The sequence below is a fragment of the Caretta caretta genome, chromosome 1, assembly GCF_965140235.1.
Source record: "Caretta caretta isolate rCarCar2 chromosome 1, rCarCar1.hap1, whole genome shotgun sequence".
Lineage (NCBI taxonomy): Eukaryota > Metazoa > Chordata > Testudines > Cheloniidae > Caretta > Caretta caretta.
The window spans coordinates 119,593,690-119,620,117 of NC_134206.1; the positions used below are offsets into that span (position 1 = coordinate 119,593,690).

A 26,428-nucleotide genomic window follows, 5' to 3' on the forward strand; every position below is an offset into this window, starting at 1 on the left:
CCTTCTGTATTTAACATGATCTCTTGCAAGTAGCAATACTGAATTCAGTGGGAGCTGCAGGTGCTCAGCACATCTGAAAAGCAGGATACTTTTATTTCGGATGCTTAAATACAGATTTAGTTATCTATAGGTACCTGAGGTTGAAAATTTTGGCCCAAGTCTCAGATCTATGGAGTATGTGAAGTCCACCGAACAGGTGGTGTTTTCTTCCTTTCTCATCTTCTTTGGGAGGAAAGAAATCTGTGGCTTTGCACCTTTTGTCTTTGATGCCCACAGTCCATCATCAGGCTGGTTTCTAACAATTTGTCCACGGGAACTTTTATTTCAAGTTCTACTGATATGAGAAAATGACCGTTGCATTACTCTGGAAGGATTGTCTTGCATTTCAGATGATGCCATCAGTGTGATGAGAATTTAACAATGCATTTAGCCAGTTTAAATGGTTTTGAACAGACATGTAGAACATCTCAGATGGATTCAATCCAAGAGAAGAAAACCTTCCTTTTAAGCAGCTATTTTTTATTGAAATTGCTAATTCTGTTACTATAGACTGTCACTTTTTCAAGCATTTAGACACTATGTTCCATAATTAAATCTCGCATTGATATATATACTTCATTCCAGCATTAAGTACATTAATACTGTACCTGCCTGCTTTTACTGGCTTGACCACTCTATTTTTAAATAGAGCCAAAGTCTTATAAAATGTTTGTGCTTCCAGGAAAGATTTTCTTTCAACAATCTGGAGTTGTTTTTCTTCTCCCTCTATCAGAGTATGAAATTTTTGGAAGAAAATAAACAGTAGATTTAAAGTTTCAATTTTACAGGTGAAAGGAATAGGATAATTTGGCCCATTGAGATCTTTGTCAGCTGAATAAACATAACAGTGTAAACTTGAATGAGCAGTCAGTTGACAGATTTTCATCTTGAGCACCTCCTCTTCACAGCAGCAAAATGAGGACAGACACATGCATGGAATTAAGTGGCAGGCTGCAACTTTTATTAACCTTTAGCACCGGGGAGGCGTAGTACCTGCCAATCACCCATACTCTCCTATACCAGGCATTTAATTGGTTCCAGTGCAGGAATTACAGGGCTCCTCACCATATAACTCATAACTCGGGGTAGGATCTCTTCAGCCTACCCCGCAGTATTCAGTTCTCTCTGAGTCCTAGCACCTTCCCCCCTGCTAGGGGGACACAGGGTGCAAAAGAATGGGGACCTGAGCCCACCAGAGCCACAAGATCTGACCTCGATCCTATCCCATAAGCCCAAGGCCCATCACCAAAATTCCAGGTCTTTTACCCCTGGGAATCATTCATTTTATCCTTATAACCATACTGGAAATCCACCACAAATTGCAAGGAATAAACAGCTCTGCCCCAGTACCTCAGATAAGTACTAAGCATGTTCCTACTTAACTCACCGTGGCTTGAAGGTGCTGCAAGGAAGGCAAAAAGCTCCTTGATCCTCTACCAATTGATCCAGGGAAGAAAAAATTCTTTCCTGACCCACAATGGGCGATTGGCTAGACCTGCAGCATCCATCTGGCTGGATTCCCGTTCCTCGTTCAGGTGGGTAGGGTGAGGTTGCTGGATGGAGCCAAAAGAGGCTCCACATACCCCCCTGTCTCAGGTTAAATCCTGAGAGCTGGGGAATGCTGGCCCATCAGCACCCCTCTCACCAGCTGGTCATTGGGTGCCAGAGACTCCCAGGGGAAGGGGCTGCCTAGTGTCCCTTGGTGAGTGTCTCCCTCCCTTGCTTCTTGGGCTGTACCCTTTCACCACTGGCCTCATCAAGTTCCCCCACCAGTTGAGGCAGGTGGGTGGCATTTTTGTCAAGGTATTCTTCAACTATCCAAGTGAAATCAAAGCATTTTTCCACTACTTTTATCGCATTGCTACATAAAGAGCAGAAATATGGAAAATGAATGATAGAAGTGCTTCAATTTGAATGGTATACTATAATCTATTCACTTGCTGGGACATTGTCTTGCATTAAAATAAAACTGAGTATGTTTCATGATATTATGTATTAATGATTTTCACCAGTGAATTACAAAAGGTGATAATTTCTGCATCACATTTTAAAACAAATTGTTGCTTGTGATTGTTGCAATATATAATACACTTATGCAATAAAGTGTGCAAATTATTCTCATGCTTCTCTGCTGAAGTAATAGAGCTAATAATTTAAATGAGATGTAGCAATATTTTCCCTTTCCAGTTTCAAAAGTTATTTGAGCATTAGGCTTGAAAATATCAACAGTGCCCATGCTGGAAAAAGAATTTCTTCAGAGTTTTGGCCTAATTCAGCAAAAGGACACACAAAATTGCCCTGACCGCATAAGCTATATTCATAATTATCAGGGTCAGTTCTCTTGTCTTTTTGTGTACAAACGAAAAAGAAATTTGTTCAGTCCAAACAACCCCGCTAATGCTGAACATTTAACTCTTCAATAAACAATGAGTGGATTTGGGGAGGGAGGTTATTAAGTTAAGAAATTGGGAATACCTCAGAAGTGAATTTAAAATAAATCTATTGGCCCTGGTTCTCTTATCTATGCCAATTTACATCACCAGGAGTAACAAAGTGAAGCACAGTGGAATTATAACAACGTTTAAGCAAATGCAGAACCAAGCCCACTCGTAACCTCGAACTGATCTAGGTCATTCAAAGGACTGAACATGAATCCTTAAATTTCTCAAAAAGAGACAAAACAGATGTGACTATAAACTAAAGGAGTTCCTCCCCTGCCTTGAGCCCTGTATCAGTCCAAACGTAGTCTCTTCCTGGAGTTTGGCTCTATAATTTATCCAAAAGCAGCAGCAAAGCTGTAAACCTCCGCCTAAACTTTTTCCTTAATTTTGGTTACCCCTAGAGTTTCCCTGCAGAGATCTCTCTGTCATAGATAGGGTGATGAGACAGCAAATGTGAAAAATCAGGACAGCGGGTGGGGGGTAATAGGAGCCTATGTAAGAAAAAGACCCAAAAATCGGGACTGTCCCTATAAAATCGGGACATCTGGTCACCCTAGTCATAGTCCCCAGTTCCTTTTGACCAAAAACAACTCCCACATCTTTCATGTTCATAGTGGAGTTAAAAAGATACTCCTGCCATAGAGAATCAGCAGGAATTATTCAGCATCTCTCTGCAGAGTTTGAACACATGCTAACAAGCTGGGTCAGCAAAAGAACTTTCCCTTCCTGTGATAGGGGCTCAGAAAACAGCTTTCAAATAACAAAAGATAATACACTCTGGATGCGTTTTAAAACTACCTTAGACATTTGCACATCCAATTCCCATTGAAATTAATGGAAATTGGGTGTCCAAATCCCTTAGAAGGCTATTATAATTCCACTCACTTTGTTTCTATTTCTCATTATCTAAGTCCTTCTGTGTCCCCCTCCCTCACCATAGCATCTGAGTGACACAGGCACCCACAGTTAAAACCACTTTATTGGCTATTGTAGAAATTAAGCAGCTGGTTGCCTAGGCATTTTTCAATATCCGGAACCCTTACTCATTTCATTTAATTATATCTGCACCTGTTGTTATTCATTGCAGAAAAAGGATTGAAAACATTGTTTAATTACAGAGCATGAAGACCTCTAACTTGAGTCTTTTAAGGCTTGCAGTTCTCAATGATCTAGCACAGATTCCACCCCTGATTTATAATTAAGTGCTCCAACCTAACTGCTTTATCATAGATGAACCTCAGGTGTAAAATCCATAAATTATGTTTCTCAGAGAACCTCTTTGTTTACCATTTTCTTTTTCTGACCTTCATTCACAACATTTTATTTGACTTGTCTCTTCAACTGGGCATGGGCATGGCAGTGTCCACTACGAAAACCTCAAAATTTGGGACTAGTGATATCACTAACTGAACTATCTGTCGTGTATACTGAGAATGGTACAGTGGAAAATAGATTTTGTAATTATAAACATGGTTGAAATGTCTATGCTTGTACTGTTATTATTTCTCTCCCACCCCCACCCACCTCACATCTTTTTTGCCCCTTACCATAATAATTCATCAAAGCACTAAGCTTTAAGTACCATTCTGAATAAGGATGGACAGAGGCCTGATTTTACGTGTTTTGCTAAATAAGGATGAACTTAAGCACATTCTTTGCTGAATCTACACCTGGGCACTTTTCAGATAAATTAAATACACAATGGCAAGGTCCCTTTTGGACTTCATGTATTTTTCTTGTCTTCTGCCCTCCTTACTTAAAGGAAGCTCTGCCTCGGGATTTTTTTTTTTTAATTATCATTGTGCCAGTTACAGTGGAAATGTTTTGTCAAAGAGAAGGATCTTGAAGCATGTTCAGACTCTGGGTTGATCTAAGCTTCTATGGAATCTAATTCCACAACTGAAACTCCTCAACTGCAAATGCTTCGTCTCTGGCTCTCTTGCGCTTCATCATGGGTTTTGAAAGCTGCAAGGTCCAAGAAGAATGCAGCGGTCTAGGATTGGTCATGGATGGAGATACAGTAACTGATGACCCTGGGACCTGACTGGATCATGGCTTTGGAGATCAGGACCAAGACTTTAAACTGACAATGGAAGTAGATTGGGAACCAGTGGAGAGATTGAAGCACAGGGATTAAGTGCTCACAATAGTTTAGCCTCTTCACTAGGCAAGCAGACGCATTTTATACAAGCTGGAGCATAGGAGGTGGGATAGCTCAGTGGTTTGAGCATTGGCCTGCTAAACCAAGGGTTGTGAGTTCAATCCCTGAGGGGACTGTTTAGGGATCGGGGTAAAAATTGGGGGTTGATCCTGCTTTGAGCAGGGGGTTGGACTAGATGACCTCCTGAAGTCCCTTCCAACCCTGATATTCTATGATTTCCATTGATTCCACTTTATATCTGGTGAATTACAGTAATCCAGTCAGGAGAGGGGGAACAAATGCACCACTGTGGCCAGATCCTCCTCTAGGAATAAAAGACTGAGTTTTCTAGCAAACTGCAGTGGAGGAAGGTTTTTTCCTATCACAGATGTTACATGATTGTCTATTTATATTACAGTAGCACCCAAAATGTGCAGAGAGCTGTAGAGACTTATAGGCAGACACAGTGTCTTCCCTGAAGGGCTAAAATCCTAAAAAGACAAACAGAAAAAGGGTAGGGAAAATGGAGAAAACATAAAAAGAAAGCAGTCTTAATAAGTCAATGTTGTTATTTTTGTGTTACATTACACATATATAAAATTATTCCCACACATATCTCCTCTATTTTAGCTTAACCCCACACATACTCTTGTAAAAGCTGCTGTACACACAAAGAAGAGTCATACACACAAATATTAACACACACACACACACACAGAGGGGTGTGACACTCATCATCTGTAGTTTTTATATTAATAACAGGTTGCTACATTATAATAAACACAGGTAGTTTATGTTACAATATAACTTCATTTAAGGAAACAGCTAAGATTGATAAGTGACAATGTACTTAACTATCACTTAATTTGCCCAAATTCTTAAAATCAAGGAAATGATTAGTTAATGACATAAATATTACACTTGCCCACATATTAAACAAATATATTATTCTGATTAAGTATTTTAAAATGTGTATTTCATCAAAATACAATGTTTTAATATGTTATCTTAGTTAACTTGATTTCAGACTCCAGATATTTTGTTCTAAGGGATACCGTTAAATAGAAAATATCAGCTAACATATTTATCAACTGATAGCAAATATTTTTGCTAAAATATTTATGATTACTACTTCTCCATGTACTGCTGATGTTAGATATAGCACTTTGGGGATCGCTATTATACTGTTCATATTCTGATTGTTATCATTTCTATCTAGACTTTACTAAAGAGTGGTTATACAACAAGAAAATATACACATTAAGCTCAAACTGATTTCAGTGGCAGCCACTCTTGTCTCTTTATCTAACCTGGGTTCTTATACAGCACCTATCGTTAGGGTGTCTGACGTTATGTCTACACTACAGAGTTAAGTCGATTTAAGCTACATCGACAATCCTCCACCGCTGTAATTAAACCGCTTGTTCACGTTCACATAACAAATCTTGCGACGGTGGAGCATGTCCACAGTTGGTGGTCTTGCACTGACAGAGAAAGCACTGCACCGTGGGAAGCTATCTCACTGTGCAACTCACCACCATCTGCCACTGGGTGCTCTGGGCAGGGATCGCAGCACATCATGGTAGAATCAGTGTTCCATGATGTGGTTTTCTTTGTCCCATCATTGCATGGGCTTCCTACTATGTATCACGCCACTTTTCAACAACTCCTGTAAACTGTGCTTCTATCATCTCTGTCTGAAAGCATGGATCCTGCATTGCTCTCCAATCTTGTGATGAGCGTTATGAACACAATAGGGTTGATCTTGCAATATTTCATGAGCTGCGAATCTGATAATGACACTGTGGTGTTTGCCCTGCTGTGTGCCATGGAAAGTAACAATTCAAGATTGATGTTGGCATTCACAGAGCAACTGCACACGGTGGACCGTCTGTACTGGGCTCAGGAAATAATCACTGAGTGGTCGGATAGCATCGTGATGCAGGTATGGGATGATGAGCAGTGACTGCAGAACTTTTGGATGCGCAAAGCCACCTTCCTCACCATCTCCGCTATGAAACTGACCTAAGGATTTTACACACATTTGTATGTATATTGATCTCTTAACTATGTATAACTCTCTTTTATTAATAAATCTTAGATTTTGTTAATAAGGATTGCTGTAAGGGTGTATTTGGGTAAGGTCAGTGGTCTTTTGGGAGTGGTAGAACTTTAATTACAGTAAATAAGGTTTTCAATAACTCCTCATTATATTAGCATTGGCTGTCTAGATGGGAGCCAAAGGTTGGATTGCTTAAAGGGGATTATATTTGACTTCTCCAATGCGGTGTCATAGACGCTGTTTTGTTACTGGCTTGCTGAATCTAATTATAGAATAAACCAGTTTATTCTATCGGGATTGTCTACCCTATTCCTTGCTGTTTGCCCTGAGTAAGCATTCTCAATGTGACCCTTCCAGGCACCACAACCACAGTAATATAACTGTATAATAAAGGAACACAACTAAGTGATCAGGCAGCTGCATTCTGCACTATCATAAGTTTGAGTGGTCTTCGAGTGTTGTCACAAGTTGAGCACATTACAGCAAACTAATTATTATCCTTATTTCGACTTGTAAAATTGCAAAGGTTATTATGAGCATGAAATAATCCAGGACATTTTGAAAACCAGCCGCAGTCTATGATTCTGATTTCCTGTAGCAATATTTTTAATGGTTTTCTATAGTCTTTGTAAAGAATGTCTTTTTGTTTCTAATGTATTACTATAGCTATACAATAACAAGCTGGCTGTCTGAAATAGAAGAAACAAGTATCAGATGAGTAAAGTCACCAAGGAGAAACAGGATAAAGGCCTAGCTTACACTACAGAGTTAGGTTGACACAAGGTGGCTTACATCAACCTAATTATGTCAGTGTTTACACTAGAATGCTGCTTCTGCTGAAGTAAGTCACCTGCTACACGAACATAATAACTCCACCTCAACTAGAGGTGTTGTGCTTAGGTCCATGTCATTAGAGCAGCACAGCGTCCATGTAGACACTGAGTTCTTACATCACCTGTTCTCTGTCAGCCCTGAGTAGGGCTGAGAGCTGGAGCTCCTCCCACCCTGGTGCTGACAGCCCAAGCTGTCACCAGGCACTAGCTGGAGCTGTCAGCACCCGGGCCTGGGGAGGAGGGCTCCAGCTGTGAGCCTGGCCCCTGGCTGACAGCTTGGGCTGTCAGCACTGGAGCCAGGGAGAGAGGAGGCTGATAGTTGAGGCTGTCAGCCTCAGGGCTGCTGAACTGCAGCTGTCAGTGTCTCGCAATCCCCTACCTCAGTCGGTGGAAGCACTCCTAGTCAGGGCATGCCCCACCAACAGGTGGAACATAGTGTGGACATGAACCACCACTTTAATTACTGTGTTGGCTGTACACTGACTTAACTTAAATTGACTTAACTTTCTAGCGTAGGCAAGCCTTTAGTTTATGGTTGTCTGAGGGAAATAACTGAAGTGTGATAAAATTTACAAAAAAATACTTTCAAGTTGGAACTCAGGATTTATTTTTAACTTTTTTTTAAAATTGAGATCTGTGATATTTTAGAATTATCTCTCAAAGAGAAGTGGTTTAAGCCTCATCACTTCAGTTACAATATTTAAAGCTAGAAAAAGCTCTGGTGGAGCTCCTATTCAGAAGAATTATGCCCCAGGGTCCTGGTCACAAGATGTAACCCAACCCATTTTATCTCCAGTTTCTCTGGTTCCTTGCTATGCCTGAAGTTCCCAGTTTTAATCTGGCATCTGTTACACATTTCAGAATTGCACTGATGGTTTTTGTGTTCTCTCTGGTGCATGGCAGTGGTATTTTGATGTTGACAGTAACTTATTTTTGCAAGTGACTTCCTAAGACTCTTTCCAGTTATTTTCTTGATTTTCATAACTGAACCCTGGGGGGGGGAAAGAAACAAGAAGTTCTGGTGTAGCATATAATAGAATGCTGATTTCAATCCCCACTCTGAAAATTCTGAAAAAAAAATATAAAAACCTAACATGAAAACAAAATACACTGAGCATATGTCCTATCATACTGATGGAGCCAGTGTTCCTTCTGGTGATGTTTCTTTACCTCAGCTGGACAGCTGCTTTCTCACAGATCCATAAGTGCTTCTGTGAGCAGTCGCCTTAGGACACCAAAATGAGAGCTGCCCTCACAGTGGAGAATTGAGTGGCGATTGCTGTGTGGAAGCTGGCAACTCCAGACTGCTACCAATCAGTCACAAATCAATTTGGAACATCTACTGTAGGGGTTGAAGTGATGCAAGTGCTCAGGGCCATTAATTGTCTCCTGTTACAAAAGACAGTAGTCTGGGCAATGTGTGGGAAATAGTGGATGGCTTTGCAGCAATGGGATTCCCTAGCTGCGGCAGGCGATAGATGGCACACATATCCCAATTTTGGCCCCAGACCACCTTGCGACGGACTATATGAACAGAAAGGGCTACTTCGCTATGGTATTGCAAGCGCTGGTGGATCACCAGGTCATTTCACCACATCAAAGTGGGATGGTCAGCGAAGGTGCGTGACGCACGCATCTTCAGAAACACTGACCTGTATAGAAAGCTACATGCAGGACTTTCTTTCCAGACCAGAAGATTGTAATTGGGGATGTGGAAATGCCAATTGTGATCCTGGGAGACCCAGCCTACCCCTTGTTCCCATGACTCATAAAGCCTTATATCGGAAACCTTGACAGCAGCAAGGAGCACTTCAACAACAGGCTCAGAAGTGGCAGAATGACTGTGGAATGTGCCTTTGACAGATTAAAGGGTCACTGGTGCTGCCTTTTTAGCAGGCTAGACCTCAATGAGGAAAATATTCCCATGGTCATAGCAGCCTGCTATGCTCTGCATAACATTTGTGAAAGTAAGTGGGGAATGTTTCTGTAGGGGTGGAGTCTTGAGGTGGATCTGCTGGTGGCTGCTTTTGAGCAACCAGACACCAGGGCAATTAGAAAGACTCAAGGCAGGGAGCTATTTGAATCAGGGAGGCTTTGAAGGAAAATTTTGACAGTGAGCCCCAGTAATGTGTCTTCTGTAATTAAGGCTACGTTTTAGTCATGGGTATTTTTAGTAAAAGTCATGGACAGGTCATGGGTAGTAAACAAAAATTCATGGCCCATGACCCGTCCATGACTTTTACTAAAAATACCCATGACTAAAACTTGTGGGGGCTGCCCAGGGCTCCCTCAGATGCTGAGGGAAGGCGGCCCGGGTGCTGGGGGGGCGGGCAGTGGCGCGCAGCCGGGACCTCTGCTGGTGCTGCGGGGGGAGCAGTGCTGTGGGCAGAGGCAGTGCGCAGAACTGCCTGGCCATGCCTCTGCCTAGCAGCTGAGCGAGGGGGATGTCGCTGCTACTGGGGAGCACCCCAGGTAAACACCGCCCAGAGCCCACCTCACCCCCTCCCATGCCCCAATCCCCTGCTCCCTCCCACACCCAAAAGTTGCACTGTAATATGACCCTTGTAATGATTGCTGAGTGCATTAAGTGTACTCTTCAAATGCTACTATTGCTATTGTGTATGAATTTCAGCGGCAACCATCATATGTAGTCCAATAAAGATTTGTTTTCTTTCCATAAGTTCATTATTATTTAACAGCTATACAAACATTTCTATTACCTAGAAGGGACATTACAATGAAGAGCACTTTTTAATGAGGCTCTCACAGCTGGGTGTATGTCCAGCTGTCATTGTGAAACATGCCTCTAAGGATGGAGTGTCTGCGGTACTGTGATGGGCCAGGAACATACAAGGAATGTGTGGGGGGGGGATTTTGGGGAGGTCATGGAAGGCAGTTCTGAAATGGCTGCAGGGGGAGGCGAGTATGGATGTGTTCTTCCTGCAGCCCAGTCAGGGACCTCAGCATGTCCGTTTGGTCCTCGAGCAGCTGTATGATCTGCTCCTTCCCCTGTTTCCTCTTCTGGCTATCTGTTTGCAGTTTTTCACTGATAGCCTCTCTCCAAGCTCTCTCCTTGCTATCAGCAGGATCAGATGATGATAGCACTTCCTTGAACATGTCTTCCTTACTCCTCCTGGTACATCTCCTTATCAGACTGAGCTCCTCAGCCGGTGTTCAAGAGGAGACTCTCAAGGCCATATCTCCAAAAGCTATAGAAACAATCGACAGAGGCACTATTGTGAGTGCATGCACCACCTTGATTCATACAAATTACATACACCACTTTCTCACTTTCCCTTGGCAAGCATACAGCACATCGAGAGCCCTAACCATGGTGAGTTAGGCACAAAGGAAAGGGGGTAAGATGGGACAAATCGGGGGGGGAGGTTAATGGTGGATCATTAATCATTACAAGCGCTTAGGGACACTATTCTGAATACTGGCACTGTTTTCCACAGGCGGAGTAATAGAAGCTGATATCTTGCTCCTGAGGGTAACCGAGGATGCTCCTGCATGTGTGCGGCTGCAGACCAAGTCCATATGCTGCTCACCTGTGTGCTGCTTTGGTGCCTGCAGACATAACTGCTGATTGGTGTAGCAAAGTTTCCTTCCGCAGGGGAAGGAACAAGACAGCCCTCCCAAGGAATCTACAGCAAAGGATTGCAGAGTACTTCCACAAAAGTTTCCTAGAGATCAGTATGGCGGATTCCTGGGACATCCCGGTGTGCATCAACAAACTTTTCCACATGCCCCTCCCCGGGTCTAGCTACACAGGGGAGTGAGAAATAGATGCATACAGTGCTACTGTTGGTTATTTCTATCCCTCTTCTACCCTGGAAACAAAAATAGCTCTAGCTCATTTCTCCCTGCAATATCAAAGCACAATGAGTACTTACCAGAGCTCCCCTGTCCTGCATCCGGCATGCCAGAGCCAGAGTGCTGGGGCTGGCTAGATCCCTCCAGACATTGAAACATGCCATGCCACCAGACAACCCTGTCACCTGTCCTCCATCCCGATCCTCCTCCAACTCCACTTCCTCATCCACCACTTTGTCCTCAGAGTTCACTCCACTGGCCACTGCCTCCAGTCCCCATGGAGTATCCACGGGGTTCTTGGCAGTGGAGTCGGGGTCGCCACCGAAGATGCATGTAGCTCCTTGTAAAAGCGGCATGTCTTTGGCAACACACCAGACTGACAATTGGCCTCCCTTACTTTCTTGTATGCCTGCCTCAGCTCCTTAATCTTTGCGCAACACTGCTGCGTGTCCCTCTCATACCCATTCCGCTCCGTGCCATGAGCAATCTGCCCATAAGTATTGAAGTTCCTATGGCTGTTGCAGAGCTATGACTGCACAGCCTCCTCTCCCCACAGACCTAGCAGATCCACCAACTCCGTTACATGCCTGCCTGGAGTACATTTGCTGCGGGGAGCTGCCATGGGAAGATGCTATGTGAGCTGTCCACGCTGAGAAAACAGGAAGTAGAATTTCAAAAATTCCCAGGTCTTTAAATGGGGGAGGATCGCATGCCTGTGTACCTGGCTGCAGGGCAACGGAGTTCAAAGTGGTGACCAGAGCGGTCATGATGGGCATTAGGGGTCATCTCCTGGAGGTCTATGAGGGTGCCATAAGCAACGCAGTGTCTACACTGGCATTGCCTCATTCTAACTTCATCGCAAAAAACTGTGTGGCTCTTGTCCAGGTGGTTTTATTATGTCGGCATAGCAAGAGAGTTACAGCAGCAGAGGAGCATTGCAGTGTATACATCTCCACTGTTTTGTCAACAAAACTGTAGTGTAGACATGGCCTCGGTTTGCAGCCAGATTTTGCTGAAGCTGGCACTTCAGTTTTGAATCTCTACCACAGAGAAAGAAGCTTTGAATAGGTAGCAGTAAATCCAGAAAAAACAGCAACCGGGTTAATTAGACTGTGGGATAGTAGGAGTTACCCTTTACAGTCCAACTTTCCACTACTGCAGTTGGAGGTAGCATCAGCCTTCCCAACCTTATTAAGAGCATGGATTAACCTGGAAGCTGAAACCAAGGCACTTCTCCAGCAATGAGGTGCTCTTTGTTCTGTAGCTGCAGTGGTAAACTGCTAGTGGTACCAGTAGCTGTAAGTCTTATAGAAGGGTGGCTAGGCTGTGTGCTCCTTTTGGATATGGTGTTCCTTTGCCTTCTGTGTGATCTCGTGAAACATACACCCTGTTATCCATTTAAGAATTAGGTTTTTCAGCCACCTTCTCGTGAGATTAGGCACAAGTACAAGGAGGTGGTTTGAGATGATTACATACGTCTCCTTTATATATTTACATTCTGGGGACCACCCACATCACAGAATGCATTTAAATTGTTCACCAAACTTTCTTTTGGAGTCAAGACTAAATTACAGATTCACTTTTCCCAGACTACAAGAAAAATTAGCTACTTTTCCAATGACTATTATTAGACACTTTTTTTTTTTAAAAGAGTAGGATCCCTTCACTGGAGACCTTTCAAATAGTGGGTAAAGTCTTCACACCTCCGAAATTCCTTTAACTGCTAGTTATTTAACTCTAGATTGCAATAAAATTCTAAGAGGTTGAAAACAAGCTCCTTTTTTTGCATGCAAATTTAAATATTTTTGGTGATGGTTTGGGGAAAAGGGATGAAATCCCCATTAGAAAAGGTGAGATCTTGTCTATTTTCAGATGATACTGATAAATTCTTCTGAGCATTGTGGAATTATAGTATTGTTTTAATTATTTCAATCGATAAGTCAGCATTGCTTCAAGCCTGTACTTGAGCAAAAAAATGGCCTTTGGGAAACATGAGGTCAGTTTTGTTTGATGTCACAACAGTGCCAGTGTAAATATCTATTAGAAAGCACTTTGTAAGTTCTACAAAGTAATCTTTCTTCTGTTGGGGAATGCCCACCTGTCAGCATCAAAAATGTTCTTTTATAGCATTTAAAATCTGTCACGTAATGCTTCTAATTACCATAATCTTCTCAAAATCCATTGCTACTGTAGTAATCAATTGGTTTCCTCAAGTATTAATAGTCAACAACGAGTTAACAAGCTAATTGGCAACAGATATAACACTTCATGTCTAATTATTTGGTAATTAAAATGTACTTTTTCTATTATTCTTTCTCCAGAATGCTAGAAGATGACCTCAAGTTAAGTAGTGATGAAGAAGAGAATGGCCAGGTATGAGCTACTGAATTCAAATGTAATCCGTAGAATGTTTAATACCAAGTCTGATTTATTCAAGTAATATTACGCTATTACTTTTTAAAGTATGTGTAGAGGTTATCAAAATAATTTAAAGTACTGTAAATGGAATACCAGATGTGCTTGTTTCATGCCAGATTGTTTGTTTTAACTACTGTATTTAATGGAAATGTGCTACACTGCTCTTGATTTATTAGCTTGATGTAATTCGGAAATATTTTTGGATACGTCTGTTTTTTAAATAAAAAAATAATTCTGTATTAAAGATTCAGGTCCAAATCTTCAAACCTGGGTGTCCAAAGGTCCTAAATCTATATCTGGCACCAAAAATTAAAATGGTCTGATTTTCAAAAGGTGCTCATCTGCCATTGAAGTTGATGGGATTTGCAGTTGCTCAGTACTTCTGCAACCCGGGCCACTTACATGTTGGTACATGAATTTATGTGCATTACTTTGAGTGCCCAGGTGTGAAAAGGTTGATCTCATTGCTTTTAATTTCTCTTTAGTTTGGCTACATCTACACTTGGAGCTGGGGGTGTGATTCCCAGTTCCTGCAGACGTAGTCATGCTAACTCTTCTTGAGCTAGAGCAGTGGTTTTCAACCTGTCGTCTGCGTCTACTAAGGTCTGTAGACTATGTCTAAGATTTCCAAAGGGGTCCGCGCTTCCATTTGAAATTTTTTAGGGGTCTGCAAATGAAAAAGGTTGAAAACCACTGGACCTGGAACAGTTTTTCTCAAGCAGTTTTTCTCAAGGACCGCTGCCAGTTCCTGAGATCTCCCTGACACAGGTTAGAAAGGCAGCAAGCCAGTCCCTGGTATCAAAAAGGTTGCGAAACACTGAGCTAGAGCACTAAAAATAGTAGTGTAGCCACAATAGCACAGACGGCAGTGAGCAGCAACATGGGCTAGCCACCCAGAATACCAGCCTGCCTGGATCCCCTGGGTATGTACGTGGGGCGGCCGCCGCTGCCCATGCTACTGCAGCCACACTACTGTTTTTAGTGCGCTTGCTCAATGAGAGCTAGTGCAAATATGTTGACACAAGCTCAAAACCACACCCCTCGCTCGCAGAGTAGACATAGCCTAAGCATCTGTATTTTAAAACATGCTGCAAACCTTTTTGATATTTATATTAGATAAACTAATATTTCACCAATTTTGAATAAAAAGGTTGGGTGTTAAGAAGATTCAGCTCATGGATTAAAGTTGTTTACCATATTTATAAAATTTCTTTTTGCTTAATGTATTTCTTGCAAGGGATCCCGAAACACGTCCGAGTTAATTACTTTTCTTGCATGTCTCGGTAGTTTAATGTACAGTGTGTAGACAGACTAGGGCAAGGCGAAATAAGAGACAAAGAGAATGTTCTGGGAACAGTAATGAGCTCAAGGAATTGTTGGGTTCAAGGAGTAGGATTATGTGTTTTAGGAAGTAAACGTTAGGATTTAGGAGTCACAGTAAACCATTGAGTTAAGGAAGAAGAGATGAGTCTCAATTAAGGATGGGATTTGGAATCATGGAAACATGGGACAGGGTGGCTGTTTCTGAAAATGGTAGAAAATAGGCATATGGATCTATATCTCCCATGGCAAATGGAGATAGGGATAAGAAGGTGTATGCTAGTCAAGGAATGCAGGGTATAAGAACATAATACGTTTTGGGGGGAAAATTGCTGTTAATTCCTGCCTACTTCCACAGACCTGACATCTTTTTCTCCCTGTGCCACATCTTCAAGCTAATAATACCTTTCCTATGGCTCAGCAACTGGTATTGTGAATGTTAGCTTCTGGAATACTAAGTACCAGGCAATAGAATATTACAGTATCGCCTTTTTGTTTTGTATAATCTATTTTTCTGCTTATACCACCTCATACCTTTCAGAGTAACAGCTGTGTTAGTCTGTATTCGCAAAAAGAAAAGGAGTACTTGTGGCACCTTAAAGACTAACCAATTTATTTGAGCATAAGCTTTCGTGAGCTACAGCTCACTTCAGTACAGTTCACTTCAGCTACAGCTTCACTTCAAGTGTAGCTCACGAAACCTTATGCTCAAATAAATTGGTTAGTCTCTAAGGTGCCACAAGTCCTCCTTTTCTTTTCACCTAATACCTTGTTTACCTTTTTAATTATTAGTGTGCAGTGCATTAATGGTTTCAATGACTTTTACGCTGTTGCCCCTTTTTCCTGATCAGTGTGCTGGAAGATAGCTCCATTTAGCACATCTTCCATGAAGTGGTTCCTCCATTTCAGACTAATTATTTTATATTTTAGACACTGACCTCCTTTTGCCATTTGCTGGACCAATCAGCTAAATCAACAATATCCTATAGAATCTGTTTGCATCATTGTTCCTTAATATTTACTCTCCCTCTCAGTTAAATTATCTCAGAAATCCTGGAGATCTTGACCCCAATCCTGCGCTGCCTCCGAGATGTGCTTAATGCCACTTTTGCCCTCTTTCCCACCAGTCCTGGGTGGCCAGGAACTAAGTTGTTCTGCAGTGTAAATTAGAGCATCTTCAAGGCTGTTTTGACTTATATCATCTCTCTATGACCTCCAGGAGCCATTCGGCAATGGGGGAATATTGTACAAGTGTGGAAGTATAGAAATTCCTTGACCTTGTCCCATTTCCCTGGATATATATTCTATACAAGGGGCCAGGAGTAGGACCCTCTATGGTGGTTCTTTGCCACCCAAGAATTTCTCTGACACTAAATTGGTAAGACCGCATTATGGCTGCTTTGTGCCACCAAAGAGGTATAAATCAACTGAAGCAGGGCTGAGGAGCTAGTCCCCTATTTTGAATGCCTTCAGCTAAATCATTTGTATATGTTATGAACAATTGATTTCCTAAAACTGTTCCCAGTGGCGAGCTGGTCTTGTGGTTAAGACACTGGTCTGAAACTGAGGAGACTGAGTTCAGTTCCTGGCTTTACCAAGACTGTCCGCGTGATCTTGAGCAAGTTGCTGAATCTCTCAGTGTCTTGGTTCCTCATCTGCAAAATGGAAATAATCATACTTCTTTACTCCCATGCATTGTCCATCTTGTATACTTAGAGCATAAGATCCTCAGGAAATGGGCTTTTTCTTTTGTGTATTTATACAGTGCCTAGCAATATGGGGCCCTGAGCTCTGATGGGACCTTTAGGCACTACCGTAATACAAATAATCCTTAGTAATTTCCCTTGTTGATGAGAAAAGTAGTAAATGTTCATCTGACTAGCAAGAGATGGGCCTAAATGAGAGTAATCACTCTCCAGCCAGATTCACAATTTATAACTACCTTTCTCCATCTGAACTTCATGGCTTGGTCCCACACCTGTAGCTGACATTTGTCCCCTGCTGTTTACCAGGTTTTTGCGCAGAAGCCTACTTTACTTCCTATTCCATGACTCTTACCTTACCCATTAATCTCAGATTTGAGTCAGAGGAACAGGAAGGAATGGGGACAGAAAAAAATATATGAATGAATTTCAGTTTTTTATATAACTAAGTGCTATTATCCCTCAGAATAATTATAATCATTCAGTAATTGAGGGGAAATTTTACAAGAACTAGAAACCTTTTTTTTTTTTGCCATTACTTAAATCAGAAAAAAGATTTTTTTTAACAAGAATTCAAAATTTGGAGGGAGATTTTGTATTTGATTTTGAAATATCCAAGAAGCCAATGAAAAATGCTGAGGTTATACAGGTGAGGAGAGGAGCCTGACACATGTCAACACTGATGTTTGGAGAATTGTGACAAAGCAAGAGAACGTGAATGGTGGGGATACAGAGGTCAAGATGGGAAATGGATATGTGAATAAGAGCTTCAGTAGGGGAGTGACCAAGGCCTTGCTGAATGTGGACTGCATTCCAGGGGTTACAATAGGCAAGATTCATAGACTTGGGAGCTATGGGGAGGCAAAAGAGGATAGCGTTGAACTGAGCGTGTGTGTAAGCGAGCCTACAGTAATTACATTATCCACAAATATTAGACAGTCAATTTTAATTACATAAATGTATTTTCCTCCTTTAATGAGCATAGTTTATCCATTTAAACTGATCATTTTAATTTTACAGGCAGTGATCATAGGAATTGATATGTAGAAGGAAAATTTCCAGTTGGCATATTTTATTTCATACACATTGAAGAAAATTTACCTTTTAATCCCCAATCAATATCTAAAGAGCACACAATTAACAGATAGCAAGGTCATTAACATAAATCTACAAGGTAAAGAGCCACTTCCTTTTGATTTATAATGAATAGAGTAATAATTTTGTCATCATCTCTCTCAGAAAGTGTCTGATGCTTTGTAGCATGAAGATGTCAAAACTGTACTTAAGATTGTTCAGAGTACTGAACTGGGGTGGTTATTGCCTCTTGGTTCCCTGATGTGTGGAATGGCACATGAAACATTCCCATTAGAATACTCTGCTTTTCATTGTAGAGGTCACTGGATAACTTAAATCAGTCTTGGGTGTAATATTAAAAGGAGATTGCCAATTGTAATGTGAACAATTCATTTTTTCTTCTTTGTCCTTTTACAATATGAAAATTTCCGAACAGAAAGCAGAGCCTTTAAGGGAAAAAACACTCTGAATTTACTTATGCAATTCATGTCAATCAATGGCCAAATAAATTAACTGACTGCTATGCATACATGGAATAATAATCTAACGTATTTTTGCAACCCAAGTCTCTTTCCTTGAATGCATTTTTCTCCTCAGGATCAGGTTGGTTGCCCCTGAAATTTTGTGGCTGTGAAAATTTATTACCCACAGAGTCAATCTACATTCAGTCTGCCAAGTCTGAATAAATAGAGTCATTGTGCTTGTCTGGAATATGTAACCAAAGTTCAACCAGTCAGCTTGACTTTCACATCCCAAGAGATTCATAAAAGCCAACACCCTGGTATGTGCTCTTGATTCCTGCCAAAATTTTGTAAAATTGTATAAACAGAAGTTGAAGAAGGAATCAAAACTTGGTCTGAGAAACGTGGCTCCAGACTCAAACTCTTGGTGTACTTAAAGAAAAGAACTAAGTTTTAATACTTTGATTAATAATGATATGGACATCTCTTAGCAAGAGCAGGTAAATAGGTTATGAAGATTAAAGAGCTATATACAGGGTACATAGGAAATCAGTGAATTATCTCAAACACTGCTTAATACATTCATTTTGCCTATGTAAGTTATACAAAAGGAAAAATTAGAGCAGCTTTTACATGTAAATAGCTGCCTTCTTTAGGCGCTGATAGAAATAGATAAACACTGCAGGATCACACTCCGGTATTAGACTAATACATATGTAAGTTTCCTTCCATCTAAAATATAGCATTAAACACTATTGATGCTTAGCTTTAATATAATCCAAAATGAATACGCTGCTGTCAGGATTCTTAGTAGTACAGGAATTTAGACACCAGTTGAAAACTAGCAGCTCTTTTCCATTCTTGTGAATGAAGCAAGAGTACATTAGTTCAATCACAATCAATACAGCTATATATCCCCCAGCAGAAAATAATTTGTTTTTAGAAGTCCTCAAGTTGTGTTTAGTGAATATGTCTTACTACAGCCTACATTATCAGACAATACTATGTCTTGAATTTCTGGACATGCATTCACAATCAATACAAAGTTAAAATTTGTAATGAAAAGAAAGGCCATGCATGTAAACTTCTCCAGAGTCGAATCATTTTTAACAAAGCTAAATAAATCCAAGTAAATACAGCCTCTACATCTGAATTTAAAAGTCCCAGGAAATTTGAAACAGTGACTTATTTCAGTCTGTAATTAGTTCCAAAACTGGGAGCAAAATGGCAACCTGCGTTTTTGCCATAAGATCTTAGATGATATTATGGGGCTTTATGAAGTCTAATATCAGCCAATCACAGAGCACAGCCACGTGCATAAAGAGAAAACAGATCCATCAGGTAAATTGGAACAGGGCCATGCAATCTGTTAGCCATCAGAACTATTTTTAGTCAGTATCTTGCATAACAGGATGCTAATTGCATTTGCATATGCCATGGCCAGAGAATGTACCTGCATCTGGTCATTTCCACATAGTACTCCATCTATGCACCTCTTCATTGGTGCTGTACTTGCTGCCTTCTCAGGAATGACAATAAGCAGAGAGATGAGAACAGTCAGACCTAAAAAAACACAAAGCAAACATCTTTTCAACATCAGACCTGGGTTTAAAGGTTTGGAAACAATCTTCAAAATGTTTGGAGGTTTAGGGTCTGATTCTGAACCACCAATATTAATGGGAGTTTTGCCATTTATTTCAATGCAGGTAGGATTGGTTAAAAAAACAAAAAACCACACACATCCAAAAGCTTAGTCAAAACCTATCTGTCTTTTTCAAAATAAGTTGGTTTTCCAAGATGTTCTGGGAAACTTGTAAAAAAAAAATACCTTTCCTTTGAGAACAATCTGTTCATGATGATTGTCCATAGTACAAGAAACATCTCAGTTCAGGTCAAGAGCAGAAGCAGAAGAGCAGAGAGGAGCAAAAAAGAAAATAAAAAATGTTTGGTTTCAGGGATTGGTGAAGTCTCAGGCCAGCCCTTCCTTAATCTGGACTGGTTTGCTCAGCCCTCTCTTCTGTAGGTAATGTGACTATATTTCTTGATTGGAAAAAATGATCCTCATTATTAATATGAACTTCACTTACCCAGGGTAAGTCCATTATTATCTGCATATTAAAGGAATGATCCTTTTGGCAACAAACCAAACTAAAATCTGGAACAAGATTTAAGTAAGTCAATGGAGCCAATTTTCAGCAATGCTGTGGTTTGCCTGCACTGATTTTAAAGCTTTGTGACATCTACATTTGCACTTTAGCAAGGAACGACAAGAAGACCATGATTGCTTCACTGAAACTGACAGATAAGACACCATAAGAGTGCAGTCTGATCCTGCCAAACTTGGCTCACATCAGGGCCTGTGTTACAAAATCAGATTCAGTGTATGAAAGGCAGGATCAAGCTCTCAATTTGAATACTGTTGCCATGACTCACAGTACTAACATAAATTAGAGATTGGCCTAAATCAAAGTTTAGGGAGGTTCACAATAGATCAAGTTCTGATTTGGGTTCTTCTCTAGTAGCAAACACTTTAAAATAGACTGTAAATTAAACAAATACAAGCACATCTTTCTTCGCTCCCCATATTGCTAAATAAAGTTGTTTCTTTACACATCTCCAAATTCTGTCTATTCCCACGATCACAACTGTTGTCCAAGCCTGAGGATTTCTCACCTTGACTACTACAACCTCCTCATCTCTGGCTCCCTAAAAGCTGGCCTTGTCTTCTTCAGTATAGCAAATATTCTTCCACTGAAATTATCTATATTGCCTGCCATCTGACCATGTCCAGCCCCAGTCACTAAGGATCTGACCCAAAAACCAATGAAGTCACTTCAACAACTCCTGCTGACTTTAAAAGGCTTTAGATCAAACACTAAACCTTTCACTTGTTATCCCTGGCCTTCAACATCAAATTTAAATCAAAGCCCTTCACAAATTAGCCCCTGCACGTCCCATTTCACTGTCATCTCCTGTAAAGCTGCACAATCAACCGCTGCCTCCCATATCCTTCTCCCCCTTCATTTCCATTCCTTCTTCCATGTGAACATCTATACATGAAACCCATGCCATGTTTCCATCCTCTGCTCACCTCCTTAAAACACACTTCTTCTATGAAGACCATAAATACTAGTGCTCCTGCCAAAGAACTGTTAACCAGCAATAATAAATCATTATAATTAAATAACTTTTTTTTTAAAAATATGCAGCTTACAAGGCACGAGCTAACTCCACCACTCAATTGCTTGCGTGCTGCTGCATTCCATCTACCATCCCTTATCTGTCTATGTCTATTTAGTGTAAGCCAATGTTTCCTGTGCTGGAGAAGTGAGCTCTCCCTCCAGAGGCAACAGACTAGTCAGGAAGAGGCATGAGGCAAGTAAGATGAGTGTTGCTGAGGAAAGCTGCAGAACCCCAGATCTGCCCCTCCTGCTCACTGCAAAAGTGCTGCCACGTCTGCAGATAACATAGCAGGCAGCTCCTTGAAAGCCATCTGTCTTCCTTCTCTCCCCTGCCCCCAGTATCTCTCTACAGGAACTATCTGTGGGAGCAGCCTACATATACAAGGGAAAAGGCTCCAAGTGTTGCCAAGCTATTCTCTACTCCTATGAATTTAACTCAGGCTTGGTGTGGTACCAGGGAGTCCCTCCTCAGCATGAGTGGGAGTCTGAGGAGGAAAAAGATCAGAGGTACCAGAAGGGTTGACAGCAGGGAGAGTCAGCTAAATATGTGTCAAAGAGCAAAAAGAATAAGAAAGAAAAAAAGACAAGACAGAGAAAAGACAAGAAGGAATAAAAAGAACAAACAGAAATGACGGAGAAAGGAGTCACAGTAACAACTGCTTTAGGATATTGCAAAGGGACCTGGAGAAGGATCCATCTGCCAGATCCTCAGAAGAAGTTTGAGAACTGCTATTATAAACTCTCCAGGGCAGGGCCTTCAGTGAAATCGTGCACCCAATGAGGTCAATGGAAGTTTTGCAATTGACTTCAGCGAAGCCTAGATTTCACCTCTTGTCTTCTTTCTTGCCTCCCGACAGTTTGGGCAGTGACTAAAAAAATACTTTGATATTTACAAAACATCAGAAACAGTGATGGCAGTGGCAGTGGGCAGGGACAAAGTTAAGAATATTTGGTGTACCTAGAGACTTTTTGGAATAGTCCAACTGTAATTTAAATTCTCATGCTTTCTAATGATTTGTGTAAAACTTTGGCATTCTGTTGAAGTTTGGGGTAGTTTCCCCTGATGTGTTCACAATTTCAATGCCACTTTCACTAAAAAATTTTTGTCTTGGATTAAGAGAATCCTCCTTTGAAAGAAGACTCTTTCTCTTTGCAAGGTAATTGCTGCTTCCCTGAACTGACAGAGAATTTTCGCCAGTGTCACTGGGCATTATTAATTTTATTAGTCATTTTATTAATATAAGATGGAACGAACTTTAATATTTTTAATGTAGACAAGTAGGAGCCAAATTTCCTTGTGTCAGTTGGAATGCTACATGTGTATACAAAGGCAGAATTTGGTCATAGATCTTTTTGGGGTTCTAAAGTCAGAATAGAAAAAACAACATTTGCCAACATGTAAACTTTGCTAAATGGCTAATACTATGTATGCAGCAAATTTGGCATTACAGATATTAACTAGTTAATACAATACCCCTGAGAGGTATTTAGTTATTATTATTTCTATGATATTGACAAGGAAACTGAGACAGACAGAAAGATTAAGTGATTTGTTCAAGGCTACATGATGAGACAGAGGCAGACTCTGGACTAGAACCCTAATCTTTTAATTCATAGTTCCTGACTCACATCTCTAGAATACGCTGCCCCTTAAGATGAAGAAGGATTAGGAGAAAATGAACAACAAACTCCAGAAATATACTGATTAAAAAGCCCAAGGTGGCAAACAAATATTCAGGAGCTGAAAGCCCCTCCCCCAAAAAAATTTAGTAACTTTTTAGCTTGTGAACCTTAAATAAGCATTGACTGGATAATGAAACCACCAACACATAGCTATTGCAGATTTACAGAAGAAACACTCAAACTATATAGTCGACAAATTATTTTTAAAACCCTCAGAAAAAAAAAAACAGATTGGAAAAATAATCCTCAGAATAATATTAAGAGCAAAGAATATAATAAGATAAAGCGTGCTGAAATAATATACAGTAAATCAGCTGAACATGAGCTCCCAGTGCAGTCCTGGGCCAAAAGGACTAATGCAATTCTTGGTTGTATAAACAGGAATATCAAGTAGGAATAGGAAGGTTATATTACCTCTGTATTTGGTTTTGGTGTGATCACTGCAGGAATAGTACGTCCAGTTCTGATGTCCACACTTCAAGAAGGATGTTGATAAATTGGAGAGGGTTCCGAGAAGAGCCATGAGAATGATTAAAGGATTGGAAAACATGCCCTGTTGTGGTAGACTTAAGGAGCTATGTAGTTTATCAAAGAGGAGTTTAAGGGGTGGCTTAATCACAGTCTATAAGTACTTACATGGGGATCAGAAATGTGATAATATATGGCTTCTCAGTCTAGTAGACAAAGGTATAACTTCCAATGACTGGAAACTGAAGCTAGACAAATTCAGACTAGAAACAATGTGCAAATTTTTAACAGTGAGGGTAATTAACCATTTGGGACAATTTATCAAGGGTTGTGGTGGATTCTTCATGACTGATAATTGTTAAATCAAGATTGGATGTTTTTCTAAAAGATATGCTCTAATTCAGCCACAGTGATTGAACTAGAAGCAGGAATTAATTCATGGAAGCCTGTGGTCTGTGTTATACAGGAGGTCAGAGCAGTAGACTCTTCTGGCCTTTTAGATAAAAAAAAATGTGTTTCTGATCTTAAAAATAAAAAGTAAGAAAATTAAAGAAAGATGAAAGTCCATCCAATGCCTAAATACAAGCAGTGCGAAAAAGGTAAAGTCTGACTGACAAGCCTCATGTAAGGACATTTGATCTGATGTGACTCCCAAGCTTCTGTATATTCTAATAATATCGGAATGCAGCTAACCTCATATCAACTTTGACAGCTTTTAATAGAAGTTGAAATATAATTATCCATGTCTGCTTCCTTTTGCAACAGATGCTAATTTCAATATCAAATGCCTTATCATGTAGTTCTTCCTGTGTATCAGTGCCCTGAAATGAAGTGGCAAAGACACACTCTGTAGCCAAGGAAATTGTCCTTATGGTCATATCCTTTCTGATTACTAGGCAGAGGTGGAACCTACAAATAGAGGAACACAAACAAGCTGTACTGAATATACCAAGTTCAGTTACGTCTATTATGTTAACTGAATAAAGTTCAAGGAGGCAATGGACCAAATTCTTTTCTCACTTACAATGGTACAACCCTAATGAAGTCTATGGAATTATACAAGTGTCACAGAGAGCATAATTTGGCACAGTACATTTAACCTACTGTACTAATGGCCAGCAGGTAGTCCTCAGGAGAGTAAAAATGGACAGCAGAGTATCTGCATATCCAACCACAAGCTAGCTGGATCCCACATGACAAAGTGTGTGTTCTAGGTGTACACTTCAGTGTGTGGCTTCTGTGTCCCAAAGACACTCTTACAACCCATCAGAACATTTTTCAGGACCTTTAATTAGCCTGTTTTCCAAAAATCCCTGCAAACTCAGAGGTTTATGTAGCATTTCTGTTCCCAGTAGATAAAAAACTTAGAGATTTCTGGGCCCACTTTAACTCTCCAGGATGTCTGTCGCAACAGCTCCATTCAACTTGTTCTGCTCACTGCTTCATACCAATTACAACGAACTAGCTCACTGCTCAGTCCCAATTACAATGAAGACATTTAATTTCCTCTTTGATTTCCCTACAACAACAGATTGCAACTTGTGGCGCTTCAAGTAGTTTTGGTAGCTCATTTAATACACACAGAAAACTGAATATCTGCTGATTATGTTCCCAAGTACCAGCTCATTGCAATAAAGGATGAAGAGAAGAGATGCAATCTCCAGAGCATGAGAATCTGAAAATGATTACTGCTGGCAGAAAACTTGTTTTGTCTCATAGTCCTGGGGTACAGTTAAAATCTTTCATGAATGATTAATGAACTATAGTCAGATCAATGAAACTTTGTCCTAAATGTATCCATAACCTACTCAGGAGGGGGACGGAGGTGGCAGAACAGGCCTGGCCCTTGTAATTTGCGACCGTTGAAGTAGTGAAACCGAGTAATTCATCTAATGGACTCTGGCTAGTTTTTCAACTTTCTTTACATGAATCACCAAAGTGAGTTTTTTCTTTGCTGTTTCCTATTTAGCAGGAAAGTTTAAATTCAATGAGCCAAACTCTGAAACCCTTACTTATGTTGTGTCCCTTACTCTGTGACTGTGAGAGGAGTAAGGTTTTACTCATTGTAAGTAAGGGTATCCAAGTCTGGCCCATATTTGATTGTTTAATTATTTATCAACAGAAAAATTAGAATATTAAGCCAAAACACCCACTGTATTTTTTCATAGTGATAAATCATGAAGGTCTTCAAATTCTCTCAGTGACAAATTCTCTCAGTGAGAAACTTTAGTTTCATTTAGTCCTTATTCTTTTAACCAGCACAATCACTTACTTCCAAGAATTATTATATTCTCATCTTCTTTCTTGATGGATGATGAGTTGTCCTCAGTAAAGTTGTTAACTATGTAAAATGAAATGCAAATGAAATAGCACAATCAAAATCAAACTATTAAAAATAGTGGAGCAGGCAATAGGTGGTACTAAATACTACCCTTTTGCTTGTGTCATTAAGCAGATAATACTGGCATATTTAGAAGCATGATAAAACACAGAGCTGTTCTTATATTCTCATTGGTAGAATGTTCTGCAGTCAAGCAACAAATGATTTGCCTTGTACAATTTTTTCTGCATCATACCAACTTGACCCAGATGAGAGGGGAAATTTTGTTAGAAGCTTCAGATGAAAAGCAAATTGAAATTTTCAATAATTGTATTCAAGCATATTTTCAAATGGTCATTGCAAACATTTATTTCTGTGAGAGTGGGGCCCCAGCAATCTAAAATGGTCTGCAACTGCTTGCTTTCTGGAACACAGGAAGCTTTCCATGCCTTATTTTCCCTGCACTCT

The 26,428-nt window shown here is 40.4% G+C and overlaps 1 protein-coding gene and 1 long non-coding RNA gene across 4 annotated transcripts in view; one reads left to right on the forward strand and one right to left on the reverse strand.

Annotated features, from left to right (window-relative positions):
* The window catches only part of AFF3 (ALF transcription elongation factor 3), a 488,013-nt gene that overhangs the window by 350,423 nt on the left and 111,162 nt on the right, over nucleotides 1-26,428 (forward strand). For all 3 annotated transcript variants that reach the window (XM_048857937.2, XM_048857946.2, XM_048857957.2), the window contains one exon: nucleotides 13,653-13,704. In XM_048857937.2, coding sequence (XP_048713894.2) covers nucleotides 13,653-13,704 — 52 coding nt within the window. The remainder of the gene's footprint in view (nucleotides 1-13,652; nucleotides 13,705-26,428) is intronic.
* On the reverse strand, nucleotides 10,134-21,284 carry LOC142072737 (uncharacterized). Its single transcript, XR_012669281.1, has 3 exons — nucleotides 20,395-21,284; nucleotides 19,761-19,870; nucleotides 10,134-10,724 (listed from the first exon to the last, which is right to left on the reverse strand). It is a non-coding gene; the product is annotated as an uncharacterized LOC142072737 (long non-coding RNA).